At 49.7% G+C, this 27,012-nt stretch overlaps 1 protein-coding gene across 1 annotated transcript in view; it reads right to left on the bottom strand.

Annotated features, from left to right (window-relative positions):
• The window catches only part of majin (membrane anchored junction protein), a 75,405-nt gene that overhangs the window by 15,038 nt on the left and 33,355 nt on the right, over positions 1–27,012 (bottom strand). The window contains exons 6-7 of the mRNA XM_078428059.1: positions 15,658–15,758; positions 892–964 (exon numbers count right to left, since the gene is read on the bottom strand). Coding sequence (XP_078284185.1) covers positions 892–964; positions 15,658–15,758 — 174 coding nt within the window. The remainder of the gene's footprint in view (positions 1–891; positions 965–15,657; positions 15,759–27,012) is intronic.

Raw genomic sequence — 27,012 nt, 5'->3', positions numbered from 1 at the left:
AAGGAGATGCACCAGGCAGGTTTTCTTTACACTGGTGGGTGCCTGGAACGCACTGCCAGGAGTGGTGGTGGAGGCAGATACGATAGTGGGGTTTAAGAGGCTTTCAGAGAGACTTGTGGATATGCAGGGAATTGCGTGATACGGATCATGTGCAGACAGAGAACATTATGGTGGTGCAGCTGTCCTGCGGCGCCAGAGACACAGGTTGAGACCGATGTCGGGGAGCTCCAAAAGCCGCATGACGTTCGCCTGGTCCCGACCCGGGTCAGATGGCCCGGCCCCTCCCCCCGATGCAGGAGCTTGATTGCCCCGACGAGGAAGGCCCGCCGCCGGCTACGGGAGCCAAGATCGTCCCGTCAACAGAAGGTTGGAGGTCCCCGACCGCGGGAGGACAAAGAAGGGGAGAGATTGAACTTTTGTGTCGCCTTCCATCACAGTGAGGAATGTGGAGGGGTCGCTGTGGTGGACGTTCACGTTCAAATGTGCTTTGTGTTTCCTGTTGATCTTTATTGGTATGACTGTATGGCAAATTAAATTCCTCGTATGTTGCGAAACACACTTGGCTAATAAAGCATGATTGTGTGATTGATTACCCCGTTTACCCCGTGACTTTTATTCGAGACTTTCAGTTTCCTTCCACACTACAAAGGTTTGTAGGTTAATTGGCTCATGGTATAAATGTAACTTGTCCCTAGTGTGTGTAGGATGGAGATAGTGTGCAGGGATCGCTGGTCGGCGCGGACCCGGTGGGCTGAAGGGCTTGTTTCCGCGCGGTGTCTCTAAAATGAGTTCATCTTGGGATTATGTTCGGCAGGGGCATTGCGGGCCGAAGGGTCAGTGTTCCTGTGCTGGACTGATCTGTGTTCTAGATCAATTAAAACACATCCCTACCTTCCTCTTCTTCCTGGTTGTCTCTGTGTCACTCACGTTCCCAGCACTGTTGGTGTGACTGCGGCACCTCGACCTTTAACAACAACAGACAGAATGTGTGAGAAGGAACTACAGATGCTGATTTAAACCGAAGATAGGACACAAGAAGCTGAGTCATCCTACCACAACCAGAGCAGTCCTGAACTGCTATCTACCTCTTTGGTGACTCTCGGACTATCCTTGAGTAGGGGAATAACCGCAGATGCTGGTTCAAATTGAAGGTAGACACAAAATGCTGGAGTAACTCAGCCTCTGCCTCAGAAGGCAGTGGAGGCCAATTCTCTAGATGCTTTCAAGAGAGAGCTAGATAGAGCTCTTAATGATAGCAGAGTCAGGGGGTATGGGGAGAAGGCAGGGACGGGGTACTGATTGTGAATGATTAGCCATGATCACATTGAATGGCGGAGTAACTCAGCAGGTCAGGCAGCATCTCAGGAGAGAAGGAATGGGCGACGTTTTGGGTAGAGACCCTTCTTCAGACTGATGTCAGGGGGGCGGGACAAAGGAAGGATATAGGTGGAGACAGGAAGATAGAGGGAGAACTGGGAAGGGGGAGGGGAAGAGAGGGACAGAGGAACTATCTAAAGTTGGAGAAGTCAATGTTCATACCGCTGGGCTGCAAGCTGCCCAAGCGAAATATGAAATATGAGGTGAAATAAATACCTTCGATTTGTACCAGCATCTGCAGTTATTTTCTTACACATTGAATGGTGGTGCTGGCTCGAAGGGCCGAATGGCATCCAGCACCTATTGTCTATTGTCTATTGTCTACTGTAACTCAGCGGGTCAGGCAGCATCTCAGGAGAAAAGGGATGGGTGACGTTTCGGGTCGAGACCCTTCTTCAGACTATCCTTGAATGGACTTTCCCTGGATTGACCTTGCACTCAACGTTATTTTTTTAGATTTAGATTTTTTTTTGATTTAGAGATACAGCGCGGAAACAGGCCCTTCGGCCCACCGAGTCCGCGCCGCCCAGCGATCCCCGCACACTTACACTATCCTACACACACTAGGGACAATTTTTACATTTGCCCAGCCAATTAACCCACAAACCTGCACGTCTTTGGAGTGTGGGAGGAAACCGAAGATCTCGGAGAAAACCCACGCAGGTCGCGGGGTGAACGTACAAACTCCGTACAGACGGCGCCCGTAGTCAGGATCGAACCTGAGTCTCCGGCGCTGCATTCGCTGTAAGGCGGCAACTCTACCGCTGCGCCACCGTGCCGCTCTTATCATGTATCCGAACACTGTAAATGGATCGATTGTAATCATGTGTAGGAAAGAACTGCAGATCGAAGGTAGACACAAAATGCTGGAGTAACTCAGCGGGTCAGGCAGCATCTCTGGAGAGAAGGACTGGGTCTGAAGAAGGGTCTCGACCCAAAACGTCACCCGTTCCTTCTCTCCAGAGATGCTGCCTGTCCCGCTGAGTTACTCCGGCTTTGTGGATTGGTGCCTCTCCTCCTTCCCTTAGCGGCAAGCTCGTGAAGTACAGGTAACCCTCGTTATTATCTATACACTAAAACTCTTGTTTGTTTGTTTGTTTGTACCTGAATTACAGCCAAAACGGTACACGACAGCGCGACAATTTTAGTCCCACCTTACTCACCGTCGTCCCTTTGGTGCTAATGGAAGAAGTTTCATTGAAATCGGTGTTATATTGTTAAAGTTATTCACATTTTAAAGTTAAAATCAATCTCCTAGGGACGGAGGGGGGAGGGAGGGAGGGGGATAAGGGGGGTTGAGGGGGATGGAGTGGGGGAAGGGGAAAGGGGGGAGGGGAAGGAGGGGAGTGATGGGGGAGAGAGGGAGGGAGGGTGGGGTTGAGGGGGATGGGGAGGTGGGGAGGAGAGGGTGCTGCAGCAATGCAGGAGAGGTTTAGGCCCAACAGGTCCACTTGGTCTAGTAACTGTTAAAAGTTTGCTTCTTCTTAAAACAGACAACACACAACGGGTTAGGTAAACCAACACAAGCTTGACTATATCAGCCGGTGGGAATGGCAGGACCACAGCAAGTATATCACTATACTTGTCAGTCCTGAGCGCCCATTCCAAACAAAAAAGACTGGACCAGATGTTTTATGCTGTGTCGATCAAAGACACATTCCTAAAGGCATTAGTCCCGGTCCCAATATGCTGTAGTCAGTTAGCACCTTCCCGACTACGTCTGAGATTGTCTCTCTTATCAGTTAGCACTGCTGTGCAGATCAAAGAGCAATGAGTTGATTGTCTCTCTTATCAGGTACACCTGGAGTATTGCGTACAGTTTTGGTCTCCTAATCTGAGGAAAGACATTCTTGCCATAGAGGGAGTACAGAGAAGGTTCACCAGATTGATTCCTGGGATGGCAGGACTTTCATATGAAGAAAGACTGGATAGACTCGGCTTGTACTCGCTGGAATTTAGAAGATTGAGGGGGGATCTTATAGAAACTTACAAAATTCTTAAGGGGTTGGACAGGCTAGATGCAGGAAGATTGTTCCCGATGTTGGGGAAGTCCAGAACAAGGGGTCACAGTTTAAGAATAAGGGGGAAGTCTTTTAGGACCGAGATGACAACGTTTTTTTTCACACAGAGAGTGGTGAATCTGTGGAATTCTCTGCCACAGAGGGTAGTTGAGGCCAGTTCATTGGCCATATTTAAGAGGGAGTTAGATGTGGTCCTTGTGGCTAAAGGGATCAGGGGGTATGGAGAGAAGGCAGGTACAGGATACTGAGTTGGATGATCAGCCATGATCATATTGAATGGCGGTGCAGGCTCGAAGGGCCGAATGGCCTACTCCTGCACCTATTTTCTATGTTTCTATGTATAGCCAGGTACATCAAGTGAAGAACAGGGAAGACACATTCCTAAAGGCATTAGTCCTGGTCCCAATATGCTGTAGTCAGTTAGCACCTTCCCACTAGAGAAAGTCTACTGAAGGAGAAAAAAATACAAAAGGAGTTAATTACACCTCTTCACAATGGATTTCGGTTATAGCAGATGGACCTAACCCTAAACACAGCTCAGACACAAAACAAGTAACTACGGACTGGTGAGATTAATAATAACTTCACTCCAAAACTCAGAGTAATAGAGACCTTGGACTGGTGAGTTTAAAAATAACACCGCTCCAAAACTCATACTAAGTAACTATCGACTAGTGAGGTTAACAACAACCTCACACCAAAAGATAGGGAATCAGTGACCCTGGACTATTGAGATGAATAGTACTGTAACCTCACACCAAAACTCAGAGAAACAGTGAGATGCAGATCCAGCATCTTCCCAGCAGCCATTCGTTTATGAAACACTACAACCTCAAATAAGCTCTGAACTACATAGACTAATATTATGTGCAGGAAAGAACTGCAGATGCTGGTTTAAATCAAAGGTAGACACAAAATGCTGGAGTAACTCAGCAGGTCAGGTAACATCTCTGGGGAGAAGGAATGGGTGACGTTTCGGATCGAGACCCTTTTTCAGACTATTATTATTATCATTGTGCTATTATTGGGTTTTTTTTGTGTATTTATGTGTGCGTGTGTGTATATATATATATGTGTGTGTGTGTGTGTGTGTGCGTATATATATATATGTGTGTGTGTGTGCGTGTGTGTATATATATATATGTGTGTGTGTGTGTGTGTGTGCGTATATATATATATGTGTGTGTGTGTGCGTGTGTGTATATATATATATGTGTGTGTGTGTGTGTGTGTGTGTGCGTGTGTGTGTATATATATATATGTGTGTGTGTGCGTGTGTGTATATATATATGTGTGTGTGTGTGTGCGTGTGTGTATATATATATAAAAACATAGCACAAAAAGTAAGGAAATTTGTGTTTGGTAGATTATTTCTTTGTTGTAACAATGCTTCTTGGCAATAAATCTTATACCGTTGGAAAGCCTGTTTATTTCCCTTTTAAATGGTGCCACATTTGTAAGGAACATGCATTTGTGGGATGAGCAGCAGAGCTGAGTATGTGGGTTGCGCCCATGAAAAATCTGCCAAATCTTCTCTGCCAATGCCAAACAGCTTATTCTGCCATTGACTCTTGTTCGGTGTTGTTTGGTGGATTGGATGATTGAAGTCTGAAGAAACAAGACATATTGGCAATTTAACAATTTATTCATTTAATAAACAGGAGCCTCAGTAGCTCAGTGTGGAAGAACCATACACAGCCACAACAGCCTGGCACCTCCTCCTCCTCATGCTGGTCACCAGCCTGGTCACACACTGTTGTGGGATGGCATTCCATTCTTCAACCAGCATTTGTCGCAAGTCAGCCAACGTGGTTGTGTTGGTCACTCTGGCACGAACAGCACGCCCAAGCTGATCCCACAAGTGTTCAATGGGGTTGAGGTCAGGACTGCTGGCAGGCCATTCCATCCTCTCCACTCTCAAATTCTGGAGGTAGTCTCTGAGAAACCCTGCTCTGTGGGGACGAGCATTGTCATCTTGGAGGATAGAGTTCGGTCCCAGACTGTGGAGATATGGGATTGCCACTGGTTGCAGAATCTCATCTCAATATCTCTCTGTATTGAGATTGCCTCCAATGATGACAAGCCTCGTTTTTCTAGTGAGGGAGATGCCGCCCCACACCATCACACTGCCTCCACCAAAAGATGTTACTCTATCGGTGCAGCAATCAGCATAGCGTTCTCCGCGTCTTCTCCACACTTTGCCCCCAGGCAGAATCTGGACTCATCGCTGAACATAACGTTCCTCCACATGTTCAGGTTCCAGTGCACGTGTTGCCGACACCAGCGCAAACGGGCCTGGCGGTGAAGGGCAGTCATGGCAGGCCTCCTAGCAGCCCTATGAGACCGGAGATCGGCTGCGTGCAGTCTGTTCCGAATTGTCTGGGCAGAGAGCCGTCGGCCATATCGTCCTGCAAACCTTGACTGCAAATCTGTAGAAGACAGCCTACGGTTCCTAAGTGCTGACAGGGTGAGGAAACGGTCTTCTTCGGGTGTCGTCTTCTTGGGACGCCCACTTCGCGGCCTGTCTCTGACATCCCCCGTTATATGGAACTTGACCTTCACTTTGGAGATGGTACTAGGGCTCACTCCAAATAATGCCGCAACTTGGTTTTGCGGAACACCAGCTTGAAGTTGCCATATCGCACGGGCCCTATCCAGATTAGTCAAATGTGGCATGCCGATTCTTGGAGCAGACACCTACTGACCACTGTAGCAGGGCCCATGCTCACAGATGCTGCCATTCAGGTGCCAATCAGGCACCTGATTGTCCGCACCTGGGGGTACCAGAAGCTCAAAACAAGAGTCAATAGCAACAGCAGAATAAGCTGTTTGGCATTGGCAGAGAAGATTTGGCAAATTTTTCATGGGCGCAAACCATATACTCAGCTCTGCTGCTCATCCCACAAATGCATGTTCCTTATAAATGTGGCACCATTTAAAAGGGAAATAAACAGGCTTTCCAACGGTATAAGATTTATTGCCAAGAAGCATTGTTACAACAAAGAAATAATCTACCAAACACAAATTTCCTTACTTTTTGTGCTATGTTTATATATGTGTGTGTGTTCGTGTGTGTATATATATATGTATGTGTGTGTGCGTGTGTGTATATATATATATATATGTGTGTGTGTGTGTGCGTGTGTATATATATATATATATATATATATATAAACCAGAGGAAAAACAAGTTCAGTGTGTGCATATATACACACTCACAAATACACACACACACACACACACACATATATATATATATATATATATGTGTGTGTGTGTGTGTATTTGTGAGTGTGTATATATACACACACTGAACCTTTTTTTCCCTCTGGTTTATTATGTTATTTACAGTGCACTATGTTTACATATTCGGTTGTGCTAATGCAAGTAAGAATTTTATTGTTCTATCTGGGACATACCACAATAAAAAACTCTTGACAGTCTTGATTAGTGAGTTTAACAATAACTACACTCCAAAACATACGGTATTAGTGACCCTGGACGAGAGATTAATAATTACACTACTCCAAAACTCAGACTGAGTATCTGAAAATAGGCCCTTCGGCCCACCGGGTCCGCGCCGACCAGCGATCCCCGCACACTACACCCACTAGGGACAGTTTTTTACATTTGCCCAGCCAATTAACCTACATACCTTTGGAGTGTGGGAGGAAACCAAAGATCTTGGAGAAAACCCACTCAGGTCACGGGGAGAGCGTACAAACTCCGTACAGACAGCGCCCGTGGTCGGGATGGAACCCGGGTCTCCAGCGCTGCATTCGCTGTAAGGCAGCACGCTGCACCACCGTGCCACTTGTGAAGTGAACCTAACACTCAGACTGAAAATAAGTAATTATAGACTAGTGAGAATGGCAATAACACCTCTCCAAAACTCAAGGAATCTGTGACCCGAGATTAGTGAGATTAATAATTACACCACTCTAATATTTAGTCTGAGTAACTTGTGAAGTGAACCTAACCCTAACCCAGACCAAAATGTAGACAGAGTAATTATAGAGTTTAGAGATACAGCGCGGAAACAGGCCCTTCGGCCCACCGGGTCCGCGCCGCCCAGCGATCCCCGCACACTAACACTATCCGAACCCACTAGGGACAATTTTTACATTTACCAAGCCAATTTACCTACAAACCTGTTCGTCTTTGGAGTGTGAGAGGAAACCGAAGATCTCGGAGAAAACCCACGCAGGTCACGGGGAGAACGTACAAACTCCGTACAGACGGCACCCGTAGTCGGGATCGAACCCGGGTCTCTGGCGCTGCCGAGACTAGTGAGATTAGCAATAACTCCACCCAAGAACTCCGGGAATGGGTGATCCTGAACCCGTGAGACTCACAATAACTCCTATACGAAACTCAAAATAACTACAGACGAGTGAAATTCACAATAACACAAGTCCAAAGCTCAGACAAAGTAACTATAGACTAGTGAGCTTGACAAGAACACCACTATGAAACTCGGGCAATCAGTGACCCTGAACGAGTTAGATTCACAATAACTCCACTCCAATCTATTGTCTCTAGCCCAGAGTAGGTGAATCGAGGACAGAAGTATATGAAATTAAGGGAGGCATGTACAATATGGAAGATATCAGAACCTTTTTCCCCAGTGGAAATGTCAAAGACAAGGACACTATTCCTTGGAGCGCAGGAAGATGAGGCGTGATCTCACAGAGGTGTATAAGATCATGAGGGGAATAGATCGGGTAGATGCACCCAGTAGGTAAATCGAGGACCAGAGGACATAGGTTTACGGTGAAGGGGAAAAGATTTAATAGGAATCTGAGGGGTAACTTTTTCACACAGAGGGTAGTGGGTGTATGGAACGAGCTGCCAGAGGAGGTAGTTGAGGCTGGGACTATCCCAACGTTTAAGAAACAGATAGACAGGTACATGGATAGGACAGATTCAGAGGGATAATAGCCAAACGCGGGCAGGTGGGACTAGTGGAGCTGGGACATGTTGGCCGGTGTGGGCAGGTTGGTCCGAATGGCCTGTTTCCACGCTCATCAGGAAGGCCGGCTCCATCCTGGGGGCTGAGTTGGAGTTGGATTCACGGGGAGGGGGTCTCGGAGGGGAGGGCGCTCCTCAAACTGCGGAGCATCCTGGACAATACAGCTCACCGTGACCGTGACACACTGGTCAACCTCAGAAGCCCCTTCAGCAACAGACTGGTCCCACCACGAGGCAGACAGAACATAGAAACATAGAAAATAGGTGCAGGAGTAGGCCATTCGCCCCTCGGAGCCTGCACCGCCATTCAATATGATCATGGCTGATCATCCAGCTCAGTATCCCGTGCCTGCCTTCTCTCCATACCCCCTGATCCCTTTAGCCACAAGGGCCACATCTAACTCCCTCTTAAACATAGCCAATGAACTGGCCTCAACGTGACGGGAGGTCCTTCTTCCCTGTGGCTATCAAACTGTACAACCCCTCCCCCTTCTGTCATGGGGTAGACTGACCCCCCTCCACCCCAATCTTTACACATCCCCCAATCCTGGACTTTCCACACGTCACTTTAATTTCATGTTTCATGAATCTCGTCGTGTTTTTTGACTGTTGCCAGATCGATTGCCCTCCTGGGATAAATAAAGTTCCATCGTATCGTATCACTCTATGACTCAGACTACAGGGAGTCAGTGGCCCTACACTAGTAAGATTCACACTAAACCCACTCCAAAGCTCATAATATATAACTATAGATTAATTAGAGTCACAATAATACCACTCCAAAACTGAGGGTATCAGTGACCCCAAGACTAGCAACATTAATAATAACAGCAGACCAAAACTCAGGGTGTTGTTATCCAGAACCAGGGGCCACACACAGTCTAAGAATAAAGGGGAGGCCATTTAAAACTGAGGTGAGAAAAAACTTTCTCACCCAGAGAGTTGTGAATCTGTGGAATTCTCTGCCACAGAGGGCAGTGGAGGCCAATTCACTGGATGAATTTAAAAGAGAGTTAGATAGAGCTCTAGGGGCTAGTGGAATCAAGGGGTTTGGGGAGAAGGCAGGCACGGGGTACTGATAGTGGATGATCAGCCGTGATCACAATGAATGGCGGTGCTGGCTCGAAGGACCAAATGGCCTCCTCCTGCACCTATTTTCTGTTTCTATGTTTCCAGGGTGACATTTTCTGTGAAATTCCCATAGTAATAGGTTATTCCCATAGCAACAGTAATAGGTTTAATGAAAAAACATATGACCGCCTTAATAACTGTGCATTGTTCCCTGAAGGTGGAATCTCATGTGGATAGGGTGGTGAAGAAGGCGTTTGGTATGCTTGCCTTTATAAATCAGAGCATCGAGTATAGAAGTTGGGATGTAATGTTAAAATTGTACAGGGCATTGGTGAGGCCGAATCTGGAGTATGGTGTGCAGTTCTGGTCGCCAAATTATAGGAAGGATGTCGACAAAATGGAGAGGGTACAGAGGAGATTTACTAGAATGTTGCCTGGGTTTCAGCACTTAGGCTACAGAGAGAGGTTGAACAGGTTGGGTCTTTATTCTTTGGAGCGTAGAAGGTTGAGGGGGGACTTGATAGAGGTTTTTTAAATTTTAAGAGGGACGGACAGAGTTGACGTGGGTAGGCTTTTCCCTTTGAGAGTGGGGAAGATTCCAACAAGGGGACATAGCTTCAGAATTGAGGGACAAAAGTTTAGGGGTAACATGAGGGGTAATTTCTTTACTCAGAGGGTGGTGGCTGTATGGAATGGGCTTCCGGTGGAAATGGTGGAGGCAGGCTCGATTTTATTATTTAAGAGTAAATTGGATAGGTATATGGATGAGAGGAGATTGGAGGGTTATGGTCTGAGAGCAGGTAGATGAGACTAGGTCAGAGAGAGTGGTCGGCGTGGACTGGTAGGGCCGAACGGGCCTGTTTCCGTGCTGTAGTTGTTATATGGTTATATATGGTTAATATCTGGAAGAATACCTGACTTTCCAGCTTTCTGGAAGATCCTTTTAAGGTGAGGGGGGAAAGATTTAATTGGAACCTGAGGGGCAACATTCGCACACTGAGGATGGTGGGTGTATGGAACGAACTGTGGAGGAGGTAGTTGAAGCAGCCCCGATAACAACATTTAAAAGACAATGTCCCAGCTACACTAGTCCCACCTGCCTGCGCTTGGTCCATATCCCTCCAAACCCGTCCTATCCATGTGCCTGTCTAAATGTTTCTTAAACGTTGGGATAGTCCCTGCTTCAACTGCCTCCTCCGGCAGCTCGTTCCATACACCCACCACGCTTTGTGTGAAAAAGTTACCCCTCAGATTCCTATTAAATCTTTTCCCCTTCACCTTAAACCTATGTCCTCTGGTCCTCGATTCCCCTACTCTGGGCAAGAGTAGCCTGTGCATCCACCCGATCTACTCCTCTCATGATTTTGTACACCTCTATAAGATCAACCCTCATCCGCCCAGCGCTCCATGGAATAGAGACCCAGCCTGCTCAACCTCTCCCTGTAGCTCACACCCTCTAGTCCCGGCAACATCCTCGTAAATCTTCTCTGAACCCTTTCAAGCTTGACGACATCTTTCCTATAACATGGTATCTAAAATGAAATCTCAGAAGGTAAAATAAAAAATGAAACTGTTTTCTAACTTCTCCTGAAAGGCCTGGTTTGACGTTTCAGAGCATGTTCCCTTTTCTCAGGTGCCACAGCAAGCAGAAATAGCATCTCGCAATCTTTCCTAAATAGCTCCAAAACCTCAAAGGTTGACACGTGAGCAAATGCACGTGAGCAGAACGCAAAGTGTTGTAGGAACTCAGAGGGTCAGGCGAAATGTGCAGGAAGGGAATGCAGATGTTGGTTTATACCGATGGGAGACTCGAAATGCTGGAGTAACTCAGCGGGACAGGCAGCATCTGTGGAGAGAGGGAATGGGTGGCGTTTCGGGTCGAGACCCTTCTCCAGACTGGCCAGGGGAAAGTGAGACAAGAGATATAGACGATGATGTAAAGAGATAAAGAACAATGAATGAAAGATATGCAATAATGTAACGATGGTAAAGGAAACGGGCCGTTGTTAGCTGTTTGCTGGGTGAGAACGAGAAGCTGGTGCGACTTGGGTGGGGGAGGGATGGAGAGAGAGGGAATGCCGGGGTTACTTGAAGTTAGAGAAATCAATATTCAAACCGCTGGGGTGTGAGCTGGCCAAGCGAAATATGAGGTGCTGTTCCTCCAATTTGCGTTTGGCCTCACTCTGACAGTGGAGGAGGCTCAGGACAGAGAGGTCAGTGCGGGAGTGGGAGGGGGCATTAAAGTGTTTGGCAACCGGGAGATTAGGTAGGTTCAGGCGGACTGAGCGAAGGTGTTCAGCGAAATGACTGGCCAGTCTACGTTTGGTTTCGCCGATGTATAAGAGTCCACATCTTGAACAGCGGACACAGTAGATGAGGTTGGAGGAGGTGCAAGTGAACCTCTGCCTCACCTGAAGGACTGTCGGGAATCCCTGGACAGAGTCGACACTTTGGCAGGAACGTGGAGGGGAAAGGTTTAGAGGGATATGGGCTAAACGCAGACAAATGGGACTAGCTTAGATTGGGTATCTTAGTCGGCATGGATGAGTTGGGGCGAAGGGCCTGAATCCCTACTGTATGGCTCTGTCGAGTGAGAGGGAAGGAGATGTGCGGGGAGAGTGGTGGGTGTCTGGAGCGAGCTTTGACGATGCCTGTTCGAGGCAGAACCTTCTGTAGATCCCTTAGATGGTGGGGAAGTCAGTACCATAATGGACCAGGCAGTGTCTATCATTTTGTGGTCCCCTTCATTCCCGGGCCTGAGGTGATACTCAGGTACTTAGAAACATAGACAATAGGTGCAAGAGTAGGCCATTCGGCCCTTCGAGCCAGCACAGCCATTCAATGTGATCACGGCTGATCATCCAAAATCAGTACCCCATTCCTGCCTTCTCCCCACATCCCTTGATTCCGTTAGCCCTAAGAGCTATATAGAGTCATAGAGTGATACAGTGTGGAAACAGGCCCTTCAGCCCAACTTGCCCACACCGGCCAACAATGTCCCAGCTACACTAGTCCCACCTGCCTGCGCTTGGTCCATATCCCTCCAAACCCATCCTATCCATGTGCCTGTCTAAATGTTTCTTAAACGTTGGGATAGTCCCTGCTTTAACTGCCTCCTCCGGCAGCTCGTTCCATACACCCACCACGCTTTGTGTGAAAAAGTTACCCCTCAGATTCCTATTAAATCTTTTCCCCTTCACCTTAAACCTATGTCCTCTGGTCCTCGATTCCCCTACTCTGGGCAAGAGTAGCCTGTGCATCCACCCGATCTACTCCTCTCATGATTTTGTACACCTCTATAAGATCACCCCTCATCCTCCTGCGCTCCATGGAATAGAGACCCAGCCTGCTCAACCTCTCCCTGTAGCTCACACCCTCTAGTCCCGGCAACATCCTCGTAAATCTTCTCTGAACCCTTTCAAGCTTGACGACATCTTTCCTATAACATGGTATCTAACATGAAATCTCAGAGGGTAAAATAAAAAATGAAACTGTTTTCTAACTTCTCCTGAAAGGCCTGGTTTGACGTTTCAGAGCATGTTCCCTTTTCTCAGGTGCCACAGCAAGCAGAAATAGCATCTCGCAATCTTTCCTAAATAGCTCCAAAACCTCAAAGGTTGACACGTGAGCAAATGCACATGAGCAGAACGCAAAGTGTTGTAGGAACTCAGCGGGTCAGGCGAAATGTGCAGGAAGAGAATGCAGATGTTGGTTTACAACGATGGTACGCACGAAATGCTGGAGTAACTCAGCGGGACAGGCAGCATCCCAGGAGAGAAGGGCCGGGTCTGGAGAAGGGCCAAAACGTCACCCATTCCTCCCGTCCAGATATGCTGCCTGTCCCGCTGAGTTACTCCAGCATTTTGTGTCTATCTGCTGCCGATCAAGGCGGGGAAAACCAGGGAGATGGTGGTGGATTTCCACAGGCGCCGCCAGCTCCCTCCCGACACCGGTGAACATCCAGGGAATGGACATCGGGAGAGTGGACTCTTATAAGACAATAGGTGCAGGAGGAGACCATTCGGCCCTTCGAGCCAGCACCGCTGTTCAATGTGATCATGGCTGATCATTCTCAATCAGTACCCCGTTCCTGCCTTCTCCCCATACCCCCTGACTCCGCTGTCCTTAAGAGCTCTATCTAGCTCTCTCTTGAATGCATTCAGAGACTTGGCCTCCACTGCCTTCTGAGGCAGAGAATTCCACAGATTCACAACTCTCTGACTGAAAAAGTTTTTCCTCATCTCAGTTCTAAATGGCCTACCCCTTATTCTTAAACTGTGGCCCCTGGTTCTGGACTCCCCCAACATTGGGAACATGTTTCCTGCCTCTAACGTGTCCAACCCCTTAATAATCATACGTTTCGATAAGATCCCCTCTCATCCTTCTAAATTCCAGTGTATACAAGCCTAGTCGCTCCAGTCTTTCAACATAAGTACCTGGGTGTTTACCTCAACAATAAACTTGACTGGGCCGAAAATATCAATGCGCTGTACAGAAAGGGCCAGAGCAGACTTTATCTGCTGAGGAGACTCAGGTCCTTTGGAGTGCAGGAGTCACACCTAAGGACCTTCTGTAACACGGTGGTGGCATCAGCCATTTTCTACGGAGTGGTCTGCTGGAGCAGCAGCATCTCAGCGGTGGAGGGGAAAAGACTCGACAAGCTGGTCAGGAAGGCCAGCTCTGTCCTGGGTTGCCCTCTCGACTCGGTTCAGGCGGTGGGAGAGAGGAGGATGATGGCAAAGATAACATCGCTGCTGGACAACGACTCCCACCCCATGCTGGACACTGTCACTGCACTGAGTAGCTCCTTCAGTGACAGACTCCTTCACCCCAAGCGCGTGAAGGAGAGATATAGGAGGTCCTTCCTTCCCGCTGCTGTGAGACTGCACAACCAGCACTGCTCCCAGCAGACGAGTCAACAATAACAGTTGAGGAATACACAGTAAATGATGACAATCTATCCTTATTTATAATGAATGTCTCTTGCTATCCACTTTGCTGCTGTAACACTGCAAATTTCCCAGTGTGGGACAAATAAAGGAATATATTACATATTATTATTATTATCTTCAGCGAGTCAGGGCATCATCTGTGGAGGGTATGGAGTCATGGAGCCATTTGGTCAAACAGCATGGAAACAGGTCCGACTTGCCCCCACACCGACCAACCCAGCCACACGGTAGGATGCAATGATATGTCCTTGTTTAAAACATTCAAAGATTTTAATTCTTGTGTATTGGAGTCATAAAGTCATAAAGTGATACGGTGTGGAAACAGGCCCTTCGGCCCAACTTGCCCACAACGGCCAACATGTCCCAGCTACAAGTCAAGTCAAGTCAAGTTTATTTGTCACATGCACATACACGATGTGCAGTGAAATGAAAGTGGCAATGCCTGCGGATTGTGCACAAAAAAGAATTACAGTTACAGCATATAAATAAAGTTAATACAGAGAAGACAAAATGTAGTCCCTGGAGTTATAAAAGTTAACAGTCCTGATGGCCTGTGGGAAGAAACTCCGTCTCATCCTCTCCGTTTTCACAGCGTGACAGCGGAGGCGTTTGCCTGACCGTAGCAGCTGGAACAGTCCGTTGCTGGGGTGGTAGGGGTCCCTCATAATGTTGCTGGCTCTGGATCTGCACCTCCTGATGTATAGGTCCTGCAGGGGGGCGAGTGTAGTTCCCATGGTGCGTTCAGCCGAACGCACTACTCTCTGCAGGGCCATCCTGTCCTGGGCAGAGCTGTTCCCAAACCAGACTGTAATGTTGCCGGACAAGATGCTCTCTACAGCCCCAGAGTAGAAGCAATGAAGGATCCTCAGAGACACTCTGAATTTCCTCAGCTGTCTAAGGTGGTAAAGGCGCTGCTTTGCCTTACCCACCAGTGCGGCAATGTGCGTTGCCCATGTCAGATCCTCTTTGATGTGTACTCCCAAGTATTTAAAACTGCTCACCCTATCCACAGTAGACACTTGTCCCACCTGCCTGCGTTTGGCCCGTATCCCTCCAAACCCGTCCTATCCATGTACCTGTCTAACTGTTTCTTAAACGCTGGGATAGTCCCAGCCTCAACTACCTCCTCTGGCAGCTCATTCCATGCACCCACCAACCTTGGCGAGAAAAAGTCACCCCTCAGATTCCTATTAGTCGAGTTACTTCAGCGTGTTCTGTCTGTTTTGAACGGCCTACAACTCGGCTCTAGTTTCCGTGTCACTGACCTTTTCCCAGTTGCTTGTAGCTGTGGCTTCTCTATTTCCTTCTCCGGTGCACGTTTTGCTACAGCGGCCACTGTCTCTCTCGTCATCTTCTCCATAAAACCCTGCAAGTCGAAAGCAACCTTTCAGCCACCGAGCAGCCTCTGCGCTTCCATTTGGTTTAGTTTTAGAGATACAGCGCGAAAACAGGCCCTTCGGCCCACTGAGTCTACGCCGACCAGCGATCCCCGCATCCTACACGCACTGGGGACAATTTACAATTTTACTGAGCCCAATTAACCCGCACGTCTTCGGTGTGTGGGAGGAAACCGGAGCACCTGGAGTACTGTGTGCAGTTGTACAGGGCCCTAGTGAGACCGCACCTGGAGTACTGTGTGCAGTTGTACTGGGCCCTAGTGAGACCGCACCTGGAGTACTGTGTGCAGTTGTACTGGGCCCTAGTGAGACCGCACCTGGAGTACTGTGTGCAGTTGTACAGGGCCCTAGTGAGACCGCACCTGGAGTACTGTGTGTAGTTGTACAGAGCCCTAGTGAGACCGCACCTGGAGTACTGTGTGCAGTTATGGTCTCCAAATTTGAGGAAGGATATTCTTGCTATTGAGGGCGTGCAGTGTAAGTTTACTAGGTTAATTCCCGGAATGGCGGGACTGTCGTATGTTGAAAGACTGGAGCGACTAGGCTTGTATACGCTGGAATTTAGAAGGATGAGAGGGGATCTTATCGAAACACATTAAGGGGTTGGACATGTTAGAGGCAGGAAACATGTTCCCAATGTTGGGGGAGTCCAGAACCAGGGGCCACAGTTTAAGAATAAGGGGTCGGCCATTTAGAACGGAGATGAGGAAAAACTTTTTCAGTCAGAGAGTTGTGAATCTGTGGAATTCTCTGCCTCAGAAGGCAGTGGAGGCCAATTCTCTGGATGCTTTCAAGAGAGAGCTAGATAGAGCTCTTAAGGATAGCGGAGTCAGGAGGTATGGGGAGAAGGCAGGAACGGGGTACTGATTGAGAATGATCAGCCATGATCACATTGAATGGCGGTGTGTACAGGCTCGAAGGGCCGAATGGCCTCCGCCTGCACCTATTGTCTATTGTCACCCGGAGAAAACCCACGCAGGTCACGGGAAAGACGTGCAAACTCTCTGCAGGCTGCGCCCGTGGTCAAGATCGAATTGGGTCTCATTGCGCTGTAAGGCAGCAACTCTACCGCTGCGCCACCGTGATGCTCAAAATTGTGTTATATAAACAGGATGGAAAGCACAGAGAGATCAATAACCAGAAGGGATACGATTGAGCGATTAGTTGAATGAAAGACACAGTTTGGGAACAGGAGCATCAGCCCATCAAGTCCATGCTGACCATCGATCACCCGTTCACGTTAGTTTGATGCTATCCCACTTTGGCTTCAACTTCCTTCACACTGAGGGGAAATTTACTGACGGCCAATTAATCGACACACCCGCACGTCTTTGGGATGTGGGAAGAAACCAAATAAAGTCCTAGCCTTCCCAACCTCTCCTTCTGAATTCACCCCATCCATTCCATGGGTTAACGGGGAAAAAAACAATGTCCTTAAACAATCCCTTTAGACTTTAGAGATAAGGCGCAGAAACAGGCCCTTCGGCCCACCGAGTCCGCGCCGACCAGCGATCCCCGCATACTAACGCTGTCCTACACACTGGTTTATCTGTGACACATAAAGCAGCATTAAAGCACCATTGAATAGGGACAATTTTACAGATTTTTCCAAAGCCAATTACCCTGCAAACCTGCACGTCTTTGGAATGTGGGAGGAAACCCAAGCACCCGGAGAAAACCCATGCGGTAACTGGGAGAAGGTACAAACTCCGTGTGGACAGCGCCCGTGGTCAGGATCAAACCTGGTTCTCTGGCGCTGTGAGGCAGCAGCTCTACCCGCTGCACTACTGTGCCACTCCCCCCCCCCCCCCCAATATGTTCTCATTGTTAATCCCCACGCCCTCGATGTTCATTCATTAATCAATTAATTTTTAATTCAGGGGGCACCGCACGATGGCTGCCTCGCCTACAGTCTGTCTGTCCTTTTCCAACTCTTTTTGTTATTTTTGGTAAGTTTTAAAAGTTTATGTAAAGGTTCTCTGGTTTGTTTTATGTGGGGGGCGAAGGAGGGAGGGGTCGGGGGAAACTTTTTTTCAATCTCTTACCTTGCCGGAGATGCGATTGTTTTCCGGATCGTTTCTCCGGTCGCTCTGCGGCCTAACATCGTGGAGCTGGCGACCTTGCCCGGGACTGGCTTTGAGCCCCATCGCAGGGCGTGGACTTACCACCAGAGCCTGCGATCTCTTGCCTGGGATCGACGCCTGCAGACTTCAACATCGAGGAGCTCGCAGTCTCGGGTTGAGACCGACGTCGGGAAGCTCCAAAAGCCGCCCAATGTTCGACAAGCCCCGACCCAGGTCCGATCGCCCGGCGTGGGGGAGCTGAGATCCCCCCCCACCCCCACCTACCGATGCAGGAGCTTGATCGCCCCGACGAGGAAGGCCCACCGCCGACTACGGGAATCAAGATCGTCCCGTCAACGGAAGTTTAGAGGCCCCCGACCGTTGGAGGACAAAGAAGGGGAGAGATTGAACGTTTTTTCGCCTTCCATCACAGTGAGGAATGTGGGGGATGTCGCTGTGGTGGATGTTTATGTTGAAATGTGTTTTGTGTGTCCTGTTGCTTTTTATCGTTATGACTGTACGGCAAATGAAATTCCTCGTATGTTGCAAAACATACTTGGCTAATAAAGTATGATTGTGATTGTGACTGTGAGAGAGATTGGTGGCTGAACGGTGAAGTGTCAGGACTTGGTTTTTGTTTCAGCGTGGATGTGGTAAAGACCTAAACTCTCCAGGAAACCAGGAATCAGAGAGGGTGCCAGTAACCGAGTGCATCATCAGTGGTAAACGAGTGTGCCTTATTCTGCATGTCTATTTCCCTACCCTGCCAGTTCCACTATCTCTTGCAGCAATCTGTCTTGTGATTAAAGAATAAAGGCGTAGATTATTTTCTAAATTCAGTCAGAGAGTTGTGAATCTGTGGAATTCTCTGCCTCAGAAGGCAGTGGAGGCCAATTCTCTGAATGCATTCAAGAGAGAGCAGGAGGATGAGGGGTGATCTTATAGAGGTGCACAAAATCATGAGAGGAATAGATCGGGTGGATGCACAGAGTCTCTTGCCCAGAGTAGGGGAATCAAGGACCAGGACACATAGGTTTAAGGCTAGGCTTGTATACACTGGAATTTAGAAGGATGAGAGGGGATCTTATCGAAACATATAAGATTATTAAGGGGTTGGACACGTTAGAGGCAGGAAACATGTTCCCAAAGTTGGGGGAGTCCTGAACCAGGGGCCACAGTTTATGAATAAGGGGTAGGCCATTTAGAACGGAGATGAGGAATAACTTTTTCAGTCAGAGAGTTGTGAATCTGTGGAATTCTCTGCCTCAGAAGGCAGTGAAGGCCAATTCTCTGAATGCATTCAAGAGAGAACTAGATAGAGCTCTTAAGGATAGCGGAGTCAGGGGGTATGGGGAGAAGGCAGGAACGGGGTACTGATTGAGAATGATCAGCCATGATCACATTGAATGGCGGTGCTGGCTCGAAGGGCCGAATGGCCTCCTCCTGCACCTATTATCTATTGTCTATTGAGAGAGAATTGGGAAATCGAAGGTGCAAAGGGACTTGGGAGTGCTGGTGCGGGACTCCCAAAAAGGTTAATTTGCAAGTTGAATCGGTACTCCTGTACTCCAAAGACGTACAGGTATGTAGGTTAATTGGCTGGGTAAATGTAAAAATTGTCCCTAATGGGTGTAGGATAGTGTTAATGTACGGGGATCGCTGGGTGGCACGGACTTGGTGGGCCGAAAAGGCCTGTTTCCGGCTGTATATATATGATATGATATGATATGGTAGTCAGGAAGGCAGATTCATTTATACCAAGAGGACTGGAATACAAAAATAGATGGGGCTCCATAAGGCAAATCTGGGCCCCATATCTGAGGAAGGACGTGCTGGCTGGAGAGGGTCCAGAGGAGGTTTTCCAGAATGATCCCAGGAATTAGTGTTGGAAGATAACTGCAGATGCTGGTTCAAATTGAAGGTAGACACAAAACGCAGGAATACCTCAGCGGGTCAGGCAGCATCTCAGGAGAGAAGGAATGGGTGACGTTAGTCATAAGAAGGGTCTCGACCCGAAACGTCACCCATTCCTTCTCTCCTGAGATGCTGCCTGACCCGCTGAGTTACTCCAGCATTTTGTGTCTATCTTCACCATGAATTAGTGCAAATTTGGGCCCCATATCTGAGGAAAGATGTGCTGGCTCTGGAGAGGATCCAGAGGAGGTTTACGAGAATGATCTCAAGGATGATTGGATTAACATATGATGAGCGTTTGTCGGCACTGGGCCTGTACTCGCTGGAGTTTAGAAGGTCGAGGGGGGAACCTCATTGAAACTTACAGAACGATGAAAGGCATAGTGGGTGTGGAGAGGATGTTTCCACTAGTGGGAGAGTCTAGGACCAGAGGGCACAGCCTCAGAGTTAAAGGGCGCTCTTTTAGAAAGGAGGTGAGGAGGAACTTCTTTAGTCAGAGGGTAGTGAATCTGTGGAACTCATTGCCACAGAGGGCTGTGGAGGCCAAGTCAGTGGATATTTTTAAGTCTCAGAGATAGACAAATTCTTGATTAGAACAGGGTGTCAAGGGTTATGGGGAGAAGGCGGGAAAATGGGATTAGGAGGCAGAGATCAGCCGTGATTAAATGGCGGGGTGGACTCGAATGGCCTAATTCTACTACTATAACTTGTGACCTTTTGATTGGAATTCCCGCCTCTTTTAGGAAACCATTCGGGGGGGTGGGGTTCCCAAAGTTGGGGGAGTCCTGAACCAGGGGCCACAGTTTAAGAATAAGGGGTAGGCCATTTAGAACGGAGATGAGGAAAAACTTTTTCAGTCAGAGAGTTGTGAATCTGTGGAATTCTCTGCCTCAGAAGGCAGTGGAGGCCAATTCTCTGAATGCATTCAAGAGAGAGCTAGATAGAGCTCTTAAGGATAGCGGAGTCAGGGGGTATGGGGAGAAGGCAGGAACGGGGTACTGATTGAGAATGATCAGCCATGATCACATTGAATGGTGGTGCGTACAGGCTCGAAGGGCCGAATGGCCTCCTCCTGCACCTATTATCTATTGTGTATTGTCAGCCATGATCACAATGAATGGCGGTGCTGGCTCGAAGGGCCGAATGGCCTCCTCCTGCACCTGTTGTCTATTGTCTAAATTGATAAGGAGAAGGCAGGAGAAAGGGGTTGAGAGGGAAAGATAGATGAGCCAAGATCAAATGACAGAACAGACTCGATGGGCCGAATGGCCTAATTCTACTCCAATGACTTATGAACACGATCTTAGTTTAGTTTAGAGATACAAAGTGAAACAGGCCCTTGAGTCCACGCCCACCATCGATCACCCGTTCGCACTTTTTGTTTGATTGTGTGTGTTGTTGCTTATTTTTATTGTTCTTATTGTTGGACTGCGGGTAACCTTTCATTTCACTGCACATTTATGTGTATGTGACAAATAAACTTGACTTGACTTGACTAGTTCTATGCTATTCCTCTTTCCCATCACACTCCCTACACGCGAGGGTTAATTTTTACTGACGCCAATTAACCCGCAAACCTGCGGTTCTTTGGGATGTGAAAGGAAACCGGAGCACCCGGAGGGAGGAAACCCCCGCGGTCACAGGGAGAAGGTGCAAACTCCGCACACACAGCACACAGACAGGCAGCGCCCAAGGTCAGGGTTGAACCCGGGTCTCTGGTGCTCAGGGGCAGCAGCTCTACCCGCTGTGCCACCCAACCTCCCAGGGATGATTCATTTCATGAACCATTGGGGGCGGCACGGTGGGGGGAGCAGCGGTAGAGTTGCTGACTCGCAGCGCTTGCAGCGCCAGGTACGAGTGCTGCCTGCACGGAGTTTGCACGTTCTCCCCGAGATCTCGTGGGTTTTCTCCGAGGTCTTCAGTTTCCTCCCACACTCCAGAGACGTACAGGATTGTAGGTTAATTGGTTTGGTATAAATGTAAATTGTCCCGAGTGTGTGTATGATAGTGTTAATAGAATCAGAGACATAGAGTGATACAGTGTGGAAACAGGCCCTTCGGCCCAACTCGCCCACACCGGCCAACAATGTCCCAGCTACCTTAGTCCCACTTGCCTGCGCTTGGTCCACAACCCCCCCAAACCTGTCCTATCCATGTATTCACAAAATGCTGGAGTAACTCAGCAGGTCAGGCAGCATCTCGGGAGAGAAGGAATGGGTGACGTTTCGGGTCGAGACCCTTCTTCAGACTGAAGAAGGGTCTCGACCCGAAACGTCACCCATTCCTTCTCTCCCGAGATGCTGCCTGACCTGCTGAGTTACTCCAGCATTTTGTGAATAAATCTATTTGTACCAGCATCTGCAGTTATTTTCCTATACTACCTGTCCTATCCATGTATCTGTCCAACTGTTTCTAATGTAGTCAATAGACAATAGGTGCAGGATGAGGCCATTTGGCCCTTCGAGCCAGCACCGCCATTGAATGTGATCATGGCTGATCATTCTCAATCAGTACCCTGTTCCTGCCTTCTCCCCATACCTCCTGACTCCGCTATCCTTAAGAGCTCTATCTAGCTCTCTCCTGAATGCATTCAGAGAATTGGCCTCCACTGCCTTCTGAGGCAGAGAATTCCACAGATTCACAACTCTCTGACTGAAAAAGTTTTTCCTCATCTCAGTTCTAAGTGGCCTACCTCTTATTCTTAAACTGTGGCCCCTGGTTCTGGACTCCCCCAACATTGGGAACATGTTTCCTGCCTCTAACGTGTCCAACCCCTTAATACTCTTATATGTTTCGATAAGATCCCCTCTCATCCTTCTAAATTCCAGTGTATACAAGACTAGTCGCTCCAGTCTTTCAACATATGACAGTCCCGCCATTCCGGGAATTAACCTAGTAAACCTACGCTGCACGCCCTCAATAGCAAGAATATCCTTCCTCAAATTTGGAGACCAAAACTGCACACAGTACTCCAGGTGCGGTCTCACTAGGGCCCTGTACAACTGCACACAGTACTCCAGGTGCGGTCTCACTAGGGCCCTGTACAACTGCACACAGTACTCCAGGTGCGGTCTCACTAGGGCCCTGTACAACTGCACACAGTACTCCAGGTGCGGTCTCACTAGGGCCCTGTACAACTGCACACAGTACTCCAGGTGTGGTCTCACTAGGGCCCTGTACAACTGCACACAGTACTCCAGGTGCGGTCTCACTAGGGCCCTGTACAACTGCACACAGTACTCCAGGTGCGGTCTCACTAGGGCCCTGTACAACTGCACACAGTACTCCAGGTGCGGTACTGCCTGTACAGGGATCGCTGGTCGGTGCGGTGACGGTGGGCCGAAGGGCCTGTTTCCATGCTCTGTCTCTAAACGCAACTGAACTAAACCTTGCATTAACCACATTACAATATATATTGGCACAAGCAATATTATCCCTCCCATCTCCAATAGATTAACACTCCACACACACGCACACGGCACCCGAGGTCGGGATCGAACCCAGGTCTCTGGCGCTGTGAGGCAGCAGTTCTACCCGCTGCGTCGCCGTTCCATATATATCCGGCTGGTCGGGCTGCTGCCGCACAGCACCAGAGACCCAGGTTCGATCCCGATCTCGGGTGCTGTGTGTGTGTGTGTGTGTGTGTGGAGTTTGCACATCTTCCCTGTGACCGTGTGGGTTTCCTCTGGGTGCTCCGGTTTCCTCCCATTGTGCCACCCACATTCTATGCCACAAATTAATCACTTAGTACATGCTGGCAAAAGCAATTGGAGTCATAGTGATACAGTGTGGAAACAGGCCCTATGGCCCAACTTGCCCACACCGGCCAACATGTCCCAGCTACACTAGTCCCACTTGCCTGCGCTTGGCCCATATCCCTCCAAACCCCCTATCCATGTACCTGTTTAACTGTTTCTTAAACGTTGGGATAGTCCCAGCCTCAACTACCTCCTCCGGCAGCTCGTTCCACATACCCACCACCCTCTGTGTGAAAAAGTTACCCCTCAGATTCCTAATAAAACTTTTCCCCTTCACCTTAAACCTATGTCCTCTGGTCCTCGATTCACCTACTCTGGGCAAGAGACTCTCTGCGTCTACCCGATCTAATAAGATTTTATACACGTCGCTAAGATCACCCCTCATCCCCCTGTGCTCCAAGGAATAGAGACCCATCATTCCCAGTCTGACCTTTCTGTCATGGGCTTCCTCCAGTGCCATAGTGAGTCCCACCGGAAATTGGAGGAACAACACCTCATATTTCGCCTGGGCAGCTTGCAGCCCAGCGGTATGAACATTGACTTCTCCAACTTTAGATAGTTCCTCTGTCCCTCTCTTCCCCTCCTCCTTCCCAGATCTCCCACTGTCTTCCTGTCTCCACCTATATCCTTCCTTTGTCCCACCCCCCCTGACATCAGTCTGAAGAAGGGTCTCGACCCGAAACGTCGCCCTGTAGGGACACAGGGATTGGTCCAGACCATCGAACCCTCTGATTGGTAGAAGAGGTGAGGTGGTGCGCAGGTAAAGGAACTGGTCAGTCTGGTTTAGAACTCCGAGAGAGACAGTAAGATTTATGGTTGTCTGTCGTTTGATGCGTTGGTTGTCACGGTTGTTAATATTACAATAAACGTCTACCTCAACGTACTTCGCCTACGACTCGCCATAGTGATGACCCCGACGTGATCACAGATCACCAAGATGTCCCATCGGGAGGCATCGACGCCGAACGCAGTCGGCGTTCATCTGCCCCCGTTCTGGGCCCACCAACCACCCCTGTGGTTCGCCCAAGCGGAGGCACAGTTCCACCTCCGGGGAATACAGGAGGACGAGACCAGGTTCTACCATCTATTGAGCGTCCTGCCGTCGGAGACGTCCGCACGGGTCGCGCAGTACATCACCAACCCGCCAGAAACCGGCAAGTATGCGGGCCTCAAGTCGCTGCTGCTGAAAACCTTCAGCCGCAGCCAACAACAGCGGGCCAGCACACTCCTGCACTTACCTGAGCTCGGGGACCGACCGCCGTCGGTCCTCATGACGGAGATGACGGAGATGATGACTCTAGCGGGAGAGCACACCAAATGCCTCATGTTCGAGGAGGCATTCCGTGAGAAGCTGCCAGAGGACGTCCGCGTAGTCCTAGCAGACGTTACTTTCGGGGACCCGAGGGAGCAGCGGCACGCAACTGTAGAAGCCCCTGCACATTCTCGGGAAATGCCTCGGCCGATCAAATGTAGAGGCAATCTCGATCGGCCAGAACCATCGCCTCTACCTTGCTGAGCAACATACCGGTACCGTTTTCCTCGTGGACACCGGGGCGATCGTCAGCATTGTGCCCCCATCCTGCCAGGAAGCGCGATCAGGTAAGACCGGCCCCCCACTCATTGCGGGCAGCCCTGTCCGTTCCTACGGAACACGGGACATGTCCCTGTCCTTTGGTTCCAGGACCTACAACTGGACTTTCATCATCGCGGATGTAGGCCAGGCAATCCTGGGAGCGGATTTCCTTTGGGCTTTTTCATTGATCCCTGACGTCCGCGGGAAGAGCCTGCAGCCGTCGTCCAGTAGCGTTGACCCCCCCGCTCCTTCGGTTTCCGTGTCATCCAGCCCGACCGTCCAGGCCGTCACCACGACCTCCGACCCGTTTGCTGCGATACTCGCTGATTTCCCGGAGCTCCTAGTCCAGCGTTTCGACACACCTGCCGCCAAGCACGGAGTCGTACACTTCATCCCTACGGAGGGACCGCCTGTTTTCGCCCGAGCCCGACGCCTACCCCCCGACAAGCTGGCAGTCGCTCGCGAAGAGTTCCTCACTTTGGAACGGCTGGGGATCGTGCGCCCGTCAGACAGCCCGTGGGCCTCACCGTTACACATGGTCCCTAAAGCATCTGGGGGGTGGAGACCATGTGGAGATTACCGACGTCTGAACACCATCACCACGGCTGACCGATACCCGATCCCGCATATTCAGGATTTTTCTGCCAGCCTAGAGGGTGCCACGGTATTCTCAAAACTGGACTTAGTCCGAGGGTATCACCAGATCCCGGTTCGCCCCGCAGACATTCCTAAGACCGCCACGATCACCCCGTTCGGGCTTTTCGAGTGGCTGCGGATGCCTTTCGGCCTCAAAAACGCCGCCCAGGCGCTTCAACGCCTCATGGGTCATGTGGGTCGGGGTATGCCTTTTGTGTTCATATATCTAGACGATATTCTCGTGGCAAGTCGGTCTGCTCACGAACACCGGTCCCACCTGCGCTCCATATTCCAAAGGTTGCAGGACCACGGGCTGATCCTACACCCGTCCAAATGCCAATTCGAACTATCCTCAGTAGATTTCCTGGGCCATCGGATCACACAGGCAGGTGCCGTTCCCTTGCCCGAGAAGGTGGCTGCTATCCGCTCCTTCCCCCGCCCCGACACTATCAAAGGGTTACAAGAGTTTATAGACATGGTGAATTTTTACCACCGATTCGTCCCGGCAGCAGCTCGGATCATGCGCCCCCTTTTCCAATGCCTCGCGGGTAACCCCACCGAGCTCGTGTGGTCCCCTGCTGCCGACGCGGCTTTCGTGGCAGCCAAGCTGGCCCTCGCAAACGCCACCATGCTCGTCCTTACGCGCTCCTCTGCCCCCACCGCCCTCACTGTCGATGCCTCCGGCGTGGCGGTGGGGGGCGTCTTAGAACAGCAGATTAACGGCCTCTGGCACCCTTTGGCGTTTTTCAGCCGCCAGCTTACTCGCCCCGAGATAGCTTACAGTGCCTTTGATCGGGAACTCCTGGCCCTCTACCTGGCGATCCGTCATTTTCGCTATTTTTTAGAGGGTCGTTTTTTCGTGGCTTTCACTGACCACAAGTCACTGACGTTTGCTTTTTTGAAGGTTTCCGATCCGTGGTCGGCCCGCCAGCAGCGACACCTCACTTTCGTTTCGGAATTTACCACCGACGTTCGGCACATTGCGGGTAAACTAAACGCCGTGGCGGATGCCCTGTCCAGACCGGCGGTTTCCCCGGTTGCCGAGGTAAGTTCCGGGGTGGATTTCCAGGAGCTCGCGGAGGTTCAGTGCCTGGAAGACACCCCCTCCCTGTACCCGCACACCACCTCGGGGTTGCGGTTGGCACAGGTAGCCTGTGGTCCCACGCGTACCAAAGTCTGGTGCGACGTTTCTCTGCCGCGCACCCGCCCGGTAGTGCCCACTTCCATGCGTTGCCAGGTTTTCGACACTATTCACGGCCTGGCACATCCGTCCATCCGG

Source organism: Rhinoraja longicauda, chromosome 34, assembly GCF_053455715.1.
Source record: "Rhinoraja longicauda isolate Sanriku21f chromosome 34, sRhiLon1.1, whole genome shotgun sequence".
NCBI lineage: Eukaryota > Metazoa > Chordata > Chondrichthyes > Rajiformes > Arhynchobatidae > Rhinoraja > Rhinoraja longicauda.
The sequence above is the reverse complement of the archived record's forward strand: the minus strand, read 5'-3'. Positions and strand labels throughout refer to the sequence as shown.